At 58.8% G+C, this 10,107-nt stretch overlaps 1 protein-coding gene across 2 annotated transcripts; it reads left to right on the forward strand.

The window, feature by feature from the left end:
- Positions 1-364: 364 nt before the first annotated feature.
- PBK (PDZ binding kinase) lies at positions 365-9,489 on the forward strand. 2 transcript variants are annotated; one of them, XM_086461737.1, is made up of 7 exons: positions 365-428; positions 2,597-2,687; positions 3,243-3,385; positions 4,064-4,233; positions 4,856-4,985; positions 7,375-7,551; positions 9,284-9,489. In XM_086461737.1, exons 1-7 carry the CDS (start codon positions 365-367, stop codon positions 9,487-9,489), a joined length of 981 nt encoding a protein of 326 aa, XP_086317863.1. The 2 variants fall into 2 exon arrangements, with proteins under 2 accessions (XP_086317863.1, XP_086317864.1); XM_086461738.1 differs by having other exon boundaries at positions 365-413.
- Positions 9,490-10,107: the final 618 nt, after the last annotated feature.

Consider the following 10,107-nt stretch of genomic DNA (forward strand, 5'->3'; position numbering starts at 1 on the left):
TTCTTGCGAGCCAGACCCCAGGGGGATCAGCCCCACGGGAGGGGACGCAGCGGTGCCAAGCTGCAGGGTGACACTGGGGAGGGAGGGAGGGGGCCCACGGGGCTGGGCAGCACATCCCTGCTTCAGCTGCCGGCCCGCTCGCTGGGCAGAGCCGGGAGAAGCCAAATGAGCCGTTGGGAACTCCAAACGGGTGTCACTGATGTCCCTTAACGGATCGTGGCGGTGTCTGTCGTGCCCCTGCGCCGGTTGGGGCTTGAGCCCCGCACAGCTCGTCCTCCCGGGCGGTTCCCTCCAGCATTTTTTGGGGGGTGGAGGTGTAATAAAAGCCTCTCCTCTCCTACAGGGATCAGGACAGTTTGCAGCGATGGAAACCTTCAAGTCTCCAACCAACCTGGCCCGCAAGGAGAAACCCGGTGAGTCGCCTTCAGGCGGGAGCCCTCCAAATTTCCCGAGGGGCTGGCGGGGAAACCGAGCCCTGCGCTCTGCTGCGGGGAGGCGGTGGGTGCTGAGCCGGCCCGGGGGGGTGGGCGCCGTGGTTTAAGCCCGGTGGCCAGCTCAGCCCCCCCCCACACGGCCGCTCGCGCGTCACCCACCCCCCAGGGGGGGAAAGAATCGGAAGGGAGAAACCTCAGGAGTTGAGATGAAACCAGTTGAACTGGGAAAGCGAACTGGGGAAGGGAGAAACCTCAGAAGTTGGGATGAAACCAGTTTAACGGGGAAAGCGAACTCGGGAAGGGAGAAACCTCAGGAGCTGGGATGAAGCCAGTTGAACTGGGAAAGCGAACTGGGGAAGGGAGAAACCTCAGGAGTTGGGATGAAACCAGTTGAACTGGGAAAGCGAACTCAGGAAGGGAGAAACCTCAGGAGCTGGGATGAAGCCAGTTGAACTGGGAAAGCGAACTGGGGAAGGGAGACACCTCAGGAGTTGGGATGAAACCAGTTGAACTGGGAAAGTGAACTGGGGAAGGGAGAAACCTCAGGAGTTGGGATGAAACCAGTTGAACTGGGAAAGCGAACTGGGGAAAGGAGAAACCTCAGGAGTTGGGATGAAACCAGTTGAACTGGGAAAGCGAACTGGGGAAGGGAGAAACCTCAGGAGTTGGGATGAAACCAGTTGAACTGGGAAAGCGAACTGGGGAAGGGAGAAACCTCAGGAGTTGGGATGAAACCAGTTGAACGGGGAAAGCGAACTGGGGAAAGGAGAAACCTCAGGAGTTGGGATGAAACCAGTTGAACGGGGAAAGCGAACTGGGGAAAGGAGAAACCTCAGGAGTTGGGATGAAACCAGTTGAACTGGGAAAGCGAACTGGGGAAGGGAGAAACCTCGGGAGTTGGGATGAAACCAGTTGAACGGGGAAAGCGAACTGGGGAAGGGAGAAACCTCGGGAGTTGGGATGAAACCAGTTGAACTGGGAAAGCGAACTGGGGAACTCTCTCGCTGCTGCCCATCCCGGGGTTGGTGTTTGAGCAGCCCCAGGCAAGCAGGGCTGCCCCGGTGGGCTGGGAAGGCAAACGCCGTTGCTCCAAACGCCCCCCCCTCCCCCTTCCTCCTCCTCCTCCTCCTCGCTTTCATCGCTGAGCACAACGTCCTCCGGTCAGGGATGTCCCTGGGGTCGGTTGTCCCCTCCACGTCCCCTCCCAACTCCTCGTGTACCTGTCACGTCAAGAGTAAGGCCGTGACGGTGCCTGTCGGAGCCCTCCCCGGGGGCCTTCACCGCGGCGGCGGCTCCGCAAAGTTGCAAATGTCGGTCGTTGATTAAGGTGACGGATGTGACAAGTATGGAACGGCCGCTGATAAATGCAGAGTGACACTGGCCGAGTTCTCCCGGGGGGTCTTTGCCGGGGGCGGAGGCGCAGCTCTCGCCGGGAAGGCGTCCCTGCCTTGGGCGGAGAAGAGGAGCCCGGCCCGGCCACCGTCTCTTGTAGATCTTCAGTCCCTTTCTCCCCATTTTTACCCCTTATTCTCCTCTTTTTATGCTCTAATTCGCCGTTTCCCCTCCCACGGGTTACGCAGAGCGTGATTTAGGCGGAGAGTTGAGTGACACCGTCACACGTGTGTAGCAGGATCTCTGTAATCTCGTTATAACTGTAATATTAACTTTTCTAGAGAATTAAGCAAAAGTTTCCCTCCAGGGCATCGTCGCCTCCAGAGTTTTGCGTTGAAACTCTTTTTCTGCTTGGTCCCTCCCCCTTTAGCCAAAACAGAGCCGTCTTGCCGCCGCAAGGCTCCCCCTCTCAGCCGTTCTCTCCCCTCGCAAGGTCGGCAGAAGGGAGAAGCAGCTACCAGCGTTCTCGTCCTTTTGCTGGCTTTTCCCAGCTGAACCAGTTGGCTCGGCTCTCCTCCTTGCTCCGCCCAGGCCGTGGCAACCCCGTTGCTTCACTTCACCGAAGCCTCACCGCACCGAGCCTGGCGTTTCTCCCCGGCCCCCCCACCGGCGGAGCAGCGTGAGGAGCAGCAACGGCCTTGACGCCACGCAGCCCCGCGAGAACGAACCCATCCCTCTGCCGGCCCCCCCAAATCCAAAAGCCAGCCCCCTACGAGCCGAGCGGCGGCGCGGGGTCACTCACGGGCCTGGGGTTTCTTTTTATTTTTCAGACAGGGGGCCGGTTTCCGTCACCATCCCGGCCTCTCCCTTCATGCAGAAGCTTGGCTACGGCACCGGCGTCAACGTCTACTTGATGAAAAGGTACGTGGGGGCCCCCCGGGAACGGCGCTTGGGCCTCTTCTTGGTTCCCCCCTACAATAACCCAGGGGATGGGAAGCGGCTGAGCCGCCGTCACCGACCTTCAGGTGCTGCCTGCACCCCTTGAAAGTCGAGGAAGGGGTGGGGGATTTCCAGCCGTCCCTGGGGGTGCTGGGAAGGAGCCCGTCGTTTTGGGATAACCCCGCGGCCTGGCCTGGAATTGAGGCATTTGGGGGTCCGCTCCTGGCGCTGCTGGGCAAGCTGCTTCCCTCCCGAGCCGAGCCTCCTCCACCTGAAAATGAGAATTGATGCAAATCTCCCTTTCCAAGACACTCAGAAATCCGACGGAGCAGCGCTGTAGGCGGGCAAAGCGTCACTCCGCGTCATGCGCATTGGCAAACTTTAGTTTATTTTAGCATTGGTCTTCATTAATTCCACAAACCAAAGGCAGATGCTCTCCAGAGCAGCTCCTCAGTGACCCGTGCGAGCTTTAACCATGGTGCTGCCTACACATGGGTTTGAGAGGTGCGGGGGGGTGGTTTTTTTTCCCCCCTGCAGGTCTCCCAGAGGTTTCTCTCGCTCCCCTTGGGCTGTGAAGAAAATTAATTCCAAGTGCAACAGGAGCCAGCAAAGCATCTATCAGAAGAGACTGAAAGAAGAAGCCAAGATCTTGAAAAACCTCCAGCACCCAAACATCGTGGGTGAGTTTCGGGCGCGGGCTGCCTCGCGTTAAATCGCAAACCAAGCCGTGGGTGCCCGCTCCGGGACCAGCGGCTGGGACACGAGGCTTCTCTGCCCTCCCCTGCTCTGGGTTCCTCTCGCTCCGCGGGCTGTGGGTTACAGATCTCCCCGTCCAGCTCTGGGAAATCTGGATCCTCGGGGTGGGAGGACGGCCGGGGTGGGGTTCACCGGGTGTTTGGCCCGTCCCTACGCTTCGGAGGTGGGTTGCTGGGCTGCCGGCGCCTTCGGGTGGGCCAGCGGTGGACCTTGATAAATTGACTTCGTCTTGCCCTGCGCGGTGGGGACTTGGAAGCGCCCTTGGGCTGCCGGGGCAGCGCGGTGGGTGGCAGAACCGTGGGGTCGCTTGGGTTGGAAAAGACCTTTAAGATCATCGAGTCCCACCAGTGACCCAGCGCTGCCAACTCCACCACTAAACCACCTCCCCAAGCGCCACCTCTGCACGTCTTTTAGATACCTCCAGGGCTGGTGACTCCACCACCGCCCTGGGCAGCCCGTTCCAGCGCTCGAATTTGTTTGAGGTTGGTTGCAGCCACCAGGGAAGCACCTGGGGAGCAGCAGCCCCACGTGCTCCATCATCGGGCACGCGGAAACGCCGGTGCCTGGCCCAGCTCTCCCAACGAATCCATCTTGGTTGGAAGGTTACCGCGCGTTCACCGAGGCCAACGATGGAAGCATGTGTCTGGCCATGGAGTACGGAGGAGAAAAATCCCTCAACAACTTAATCGAAGAAAGAAGCGCAGCACGGTTGGGCCCTTTCCCGGCTGCCACCATCTTCAAAGTCGCCTTGAGCATGGCGAGGGGGCTGAAGGTACGTTTGGGGAGGGGGGGGCGGGTGTGTTTGCCGTTAACCGTTGCTGTTCGGCGCGGAATCATCGGCACTGGAGAAATAAACGAATTTGGCCGTGCCAGCGGGGGGAGCGCAGACGCCGTGAGGCTTCATCCAAGACCTCGGTGGTATTTTTTTTTTTTATTTTTACCGGGGAGGGGGGCTGTAGAGACTCCCCGTAGAGGGAGCCTTGAAGAATGAGGCGGAAGGAGACGCAGCGGGGTGTTTGCCACGAACATCCTGCTGCTCTCCCCCGGGGCTACCTGCTCTCCCTGCTTGCTAGCCAGCGAGGAGGCCGGCTCCTGGCCTCCTTACCTGCTGCGCCAGGCAGTTGCAGGAAGCTGGTCCCGGCAGTGCCAATGGTTAGGTGGTTGCTTGCGTGCCTCCTCTCGCCGAGCCATGGCAGCCGCCGAGCTGAGGCTGCATTTAGGGGTAAATTAGTTCTAATTAATTGAGGTTACAGGGAGGGGTTGACCCATCCTCGAGGTTTTAAGGGTAAAGAAGGTAAACATTAAGAAGTTGGTGCGTTGTTGTCCAAATCCAATGGCTCCTCTCGCCTCTCCGCGGTGTAAGCGGGCGTTAACGGCTCCTCTCTGCCTCTTAGTACCTTCACAACGACAAGAAGCTGCTCCACGGAGACATCAAGTCTTCGAACGTGGTCGTTAAAGGCGACTTTGAAACCATCAAGATCTGTGATGTGGGAGTGTCCCTGCCCCTGGACGAGAACATGACCGGTAGGTCCGGCGGCTGGGAAGGGGACCTGAATGCTCGGTGGCTGCCAGAGTTTGGCTCCGGCAGCAGAGTGAACGCCCTCCCCTGTCCTCGGGGGCCAGGGGGGGAAGGGCTGGCTTGTGGTTCGCCCTGTGCGTGGGTGAAGGGGATCTCCGGAAGGTCGAGCTTTAATTCTGCAGACCTGTGGTGCGTGTCTCGTGCCCTCCTGTCACGGTGCACTCGGTGGCCTCGTGGTGGGGCGTTCGCGGCGATCTCGAAGTGCAAAATTGAGGCGACCACACCAAAGGGGGTTGCTGCAATCCAAGAGGGAAACTTCATTGTTCGCCCGTGAAGCGCCGTGCGACAGGGACAGAGGGTGAAAGGAAAGGGGAGAGTGAAGCGACAAGAGGACAGAGATCGATAGCTGCCACCTTGGGTCCGAGGCATCCCGATGGTCCCAGGTCCCGGCAGCGTCCCGCCGGTCCTAACGATCGTTGTGACCCTTGGTGGGGGAAGCTTCCCAAGTTCGGGTGCTGAGGAGCCCCTTTTCATGCCCAGCAGCACCCCTTGCTCCTCCTCTGCATCTCCGCCTCTTGGCTCCATCGATGCCGATCGATCCTTCTGGATAACGGTTCTCAGGCTCGTCCCCGGCACCGGAGAACGGCACAGCACCCTTTAGCCAAACCAGAGCCCTCTTGCCCCCGCCAGGCTCCCTCCTCCGGCTGTTCTCTGCCCCCCAAGGTTTCTAGAAGGGAGGAGCAGACAGCAGCACCTCCGTCCTGTGGCTCTTCCCTGCCACATGCAGCTCTCGTCCTTGCTCTGCCCAGGGCACGAGGACCTCCCAAGCCTGGCGTTCCACCCCCAGGGGCAGCAGCTGCTCCTCAGGCCACCGCAGACCCCTGGCGAGGCGTCAGCCTCACTTTCGGAGTCCATATCCCTGAGGACAAGGTTGGGACCGTTTTTTTGGACCAACTCTTACCCCTCCCGCCCTTGTCCGTTCGCTCCTGCGGGCGGGAGCGCCCTCCTACCCGGGGTGCTGGATCAGGCCCCGCTGAGGAGATGCTCTTGCTAGAGAGCTGAATAAATGAATCTTCCTCGTAGGGCTAGAAGGAAGCACGAGCCGACGGCGAGTGTTAGAGGGGCTTCCTAACCGAGGAGCAGATGTCTAACGGCGTCGAGGCTTGGCTGTGAACAGCAGGAACGTGCTCGGGTTAACTACGAGGCTGCTTTTCCCTGCTGCTTTAACGCAGTGCTCGGGCCTGCAACAGCCTCATGGTTTATAAAGCTCCTCTTACGTTTTTATTAGCAGTCGTGTTCCCTTTTATAAGGCGCGAGAGCACTGGAGGCAGCGCCCCGGCGTAATCTCCTGGCGAGGAGCGTGGGTAAAGTCACCCTTTCTGGGCTGGTTTAAGGGGAAGAAGTCCTCTCCACCCAGCTCTGGTTTTGGCTTGGCCTTCTCGTGGTCTTGAGGAGACAAGGGGCACCCAGTGATGGCGGGAGTGCTGGGACCCCGTCCGTGTGGCAGCCAAGGATGGAAGCGCGACAGCCCGCGAAGCGTTGAGGGATTTTGGCATTTGCTTCTCGTCACAGGCCGGGCTTTGGAGATCAGCCCTGCGAGAGGAAAGTTTCTTGGACAGCTGAGATTTGCCGACAGCTCGGGAATTTGCTGGGACCCTCCTCTTGGGAGCGGGGCTCGTAATTGAGAGGGGGGGATTGAAGGGATCGAGTCAGAGCTGGTCCGTCCTTCGTGGGGCTGAGCGCTGAGCGCTTGGGCTCTCCCAAGGCTAATTAAGATCAAGGAGGCATTAAATTGAGCACGGTGGAGAGAACCTGGTTTGGGTTGGAGTAAAGAAAAGAGGAGGAGTGCGTGGCTGGCGGGAGGCACCGTGTGGTGGAGGCTGACGGGAGGACCAGGGTCAGGTTGGCTTTGTCCCCTGGCGCCGTCTGGGGAAGGTGCCGTTGCTCCGGCCTCGCTTCCCCGGGCGAGCCCAAGCTGAGGAAGGGGAAATCTTGGGTAAAACGTGGGTATTTCTCACTTCTTCATGGCGGGGTGTCTCGCAGCCAGGGTTGAGCTACAGAGCACAGCTCTGAGCTTCAGTTCTCCCCGCGCTCGGCGCGGCCTCAGACCCTCCCCCATGAAATCTCCTCGCGCAGGTTTCTCCCCAGACCCTACCGGGCACCGCGGAGGAGAAGCACGAGCGCCGCTGCGGAATAAACCACGGGTTAACAGGGGATTTGAGACTACAGGGATGTGAAAGAAAAAGAGGTTCAGGCCTCCAAGAGATCCTGCCCTGCGGCTTTAGCACGCCTGAGCTAACAGACAGGCTCGATCCCCGCCGTGGGGGCAGCTGCGACGGTGTCTTGGTGTCTGCAAGCCCCAGCAGGCACCTGAGCCGGGTTGTTCCCTTCCAGTGAGCGACCGGGAGATGTGCTACATCGGCACCGAGCCCTGGAAGCCCAAGGAAGCTCTGCAGGACGACGGTGTGATCACCGACAAGGCCGACATCTTCCCTTTTGGGCTGACTCTCTGGGAAATGATGACCCTCTCCGTGCCTCACCTCAACCTGGATGAGGATGCTGATGATGATGGTTTGTTTCTAGACCTTGCTGGTGAGCAGCTTCTGCTCCTAGAAATGCTTTCCTCTCTCAGGAGGATTGATTTTTACAGCATGTGTGTGTAGCCCCCACAAGGCTGGCTCTCCAAGCCAAAAGGCTCAGCTGCCTCAAATATTCTTGTGCTTCTCTCTATTCTTCAAGCCCAAGCTCAGCTTTTACCTCATTTCAGTGGGATCTCGAGGCAGCTGAGCCTTTTGGAAAAGAGAAGCTAAAGGAAGCGTGCTGTGGCCAGGCCAAAGGTGCTTGGGGGCTGTGCCCCAACCCAGACACCCCCTCACCCCTGACAAAGCACAGGGGAAGGAGTTGGAGGTACTTTGGGCACCTCCTGTGCACCCAAGTGGGGATTTGACATGGAATTGTTTAGGTTGGAAAGGAACCTTAACGTCATCGAGTCCCACCATTGACCCAGCGCTGCCGACTCCACCACTAAACCACGTCCCCAAGCGCCACCTCTGCACGTCTTTCAGATACCTCCAGGGATGGTGACTCCACCACCTCCCCGGGCAGCCTGTTCCAGCGCTTGACAGCCCTTTCAGTGAAGAAATTCTTCCTCATGTCCAACCTAAACCTCCCCTGGTGCAACTTGAGGCCGTTTCCTCTCATCCTATCGCTTGTTACTTGAAAAAGAGACCGACCCCCCCTCGCTCCAAGCCCCTCTCAGGCAGCTGCAGAGAGCGATCAGGTCTCCCCTCAGCCTCCTCTTCTCCAGGCTGAACACCCCCAGCTCCCTCAGCCGCTCCTCACCAGACCTGTTCTCCAGACCCTTCCCCACCTTCGCTGCCCTTCTCTGGACACGCTCCAGCCCCTCAAGGTCCTTCTGGCAGGGAGGGGCCCAAAACTGCCCCCAGGATTTGAGGGGCAGCCTCAGCAGTGCCGAGCCCAGGGGCACGATCCCCTCCCTGCTCCTGCTGGCCACCCCATGGCTGACACAGGCCAGGAGGCTGTTGGCCTTCTCGGCCACCCCCTTGCTGGAGCTGGATGTGGATGGGAGGGGCAGATCTGCGCCCTGGAGCGCTACAAAGCTAAAAAATCCTCCGGGCTGTGCTGGGAAATCTCTTGCTCCAGCCTTCGTGCTGGCACAGACCTGCAGGCTGGCCTGTGTTCTCACGTCTCCAGGCAGCCGGGGGATTTTCCCCTCGCTCTCCTGCTCTCACCATCTCCTGGCTGCAGAATTTTTTTCCCAGCCAGCTCTGCCAGGGTGACTCAGAGTTATTTTGCTGGGAGAAAGAGGGTAGATACAGCTTCAAAATAAGCAATTTAAGGTAAAGGGCCAGTAATGGAGTATCCCAGGCTGTAATTAATGCTAACAAAGGCGTAGTGAAGCTGAAGGGACCTTCTATCAGGGAGGGCAGTGATAGGATGAGGGGTAATGGTTTCAAACTGAAAGCAGGGAGATTTAGATGAGATTTTAGGAAGAAATTCTTCCCTGTGAGGGTGATGAGACCCTGGCCCAGGTTGCCCAGAGGGGCTGTGGCTGCCCCCTCCCTGGCAGGGCTCCAGGCCAGGCTGGATGGGGCTGGGAGCGACCTGGGCTGGTGGGAGGTGTCCCTGCCCAGGGCTGTGGGTGGAACTGGATGAGCTTTGTGGTCCCTTCCCACCCAAACCAGTCTGTGATGGCTGAGGGGCAGCTGGGGCGCAAAGCCCCGTGACCCAGGTTCCCAGCCCTCCCCCTCCTTCCCAACCCCTTTCCCACCTTCTTGTCCAGAGGACTCTTTTGACGAGGACTGCTTTGACGAGGAAGCCTACTACGCAGCCCTGGGAACCCGCCCGGCCCTCAACATGGAGGAACTGGATTCATCCTACCAGCACATGATCGATCTCTTTTCCATCTGCACCAGCGAGGACCCCAAGCAGCGTCCCTCGGCCGCGTGCATCGTGGAAGCCCTGGAAGCCAGTCTGGCCCCGGAATAAAAACGATTTGCCCTCCTGCACTGCGCAGCTCAGGGCCAGCAAAGCTGCCCCCCGGCTCCCCGGGCGCAGGGGCTCAGGGATGGAGCTTAGAGCAAGGCCTACTCCTGCGGCATTTATCTTTCTAGTAGGTGAAACCTGCTCTGGGTGCTTAAAACCAGAGCCTAAACTCGTTATAAACAGTAATCCCTGGTTTAAGGACGTGCCTGAGGTGACTGGGGCTTGCTCTGCCTCTAGAGCAAGCCCCTCCTGCCTGCGCTTAGGTCCTAAATAAGCACTAGTTTTGCTTTTAGTTGTCACGTTACAGCTGTTTTAAAACCCTTCCCTCTCTTTGTGTTGAATTAACAGGTTTGTGGCATGTTGAGAATAAAGGTTTTCTTCTTGATCTCCGTGGGAAAACGGTGCTTTTTTTCCTCCTAAGGAGTGTGGGTGAGGTACGTGCAAGCTTTAGCGAGGGCTCTTGGGTAAAGTATTTGTGTTCCTGAGGTCGGGGCGGGGGGCAGCAGCCCCCAGAAAATAGGAGAACATTACCAAGAGGAGAGCAGCTGCAAGCTCAGGGAAAAGATTTCCTGAAATGACCGGTCATTACACAGAATCGTACTGTGGTGTAGGGTCAAAAAA

The sequence above is a fragment of the Leptosomus discolor genome, chromosome 2 (assembly GCF_034619465.1).
Source record: "Leptosomus discolor isolate bLepDis1 chromosome 2, bLepDis1.hap2, whole genome shotgun sequence".
Lineage (NCBI taxonomy): Eukaryota > Metazoa > Chordata > Aves > Leptosomiformes > Leptosomidae > Leptosomus > Leptosomus discolor.

Coding starts and splice junctions, on each gene's coding strand:
- PBK (XM_086461737.1), top strand. CDS start 365: ATGGAAACCTTCAAGTCTCCAACCAACCTGGCCCGCAAGGAGAAACCC. Junction 4,986..7,374: donor CCTGGACGAGAACATGACCG/GTAGGTCCGGCG, acceptor GTTCCCTTCCAG/TGAGCGACCGGGAGATGTGC. Junction 7,552..9,283: donor TGAGGATGCTGATGATGATG/GTTTGTTTCTAG, acceptor CTTCTTGTCCAG/AGGACTCTTTTGACGAGGAC.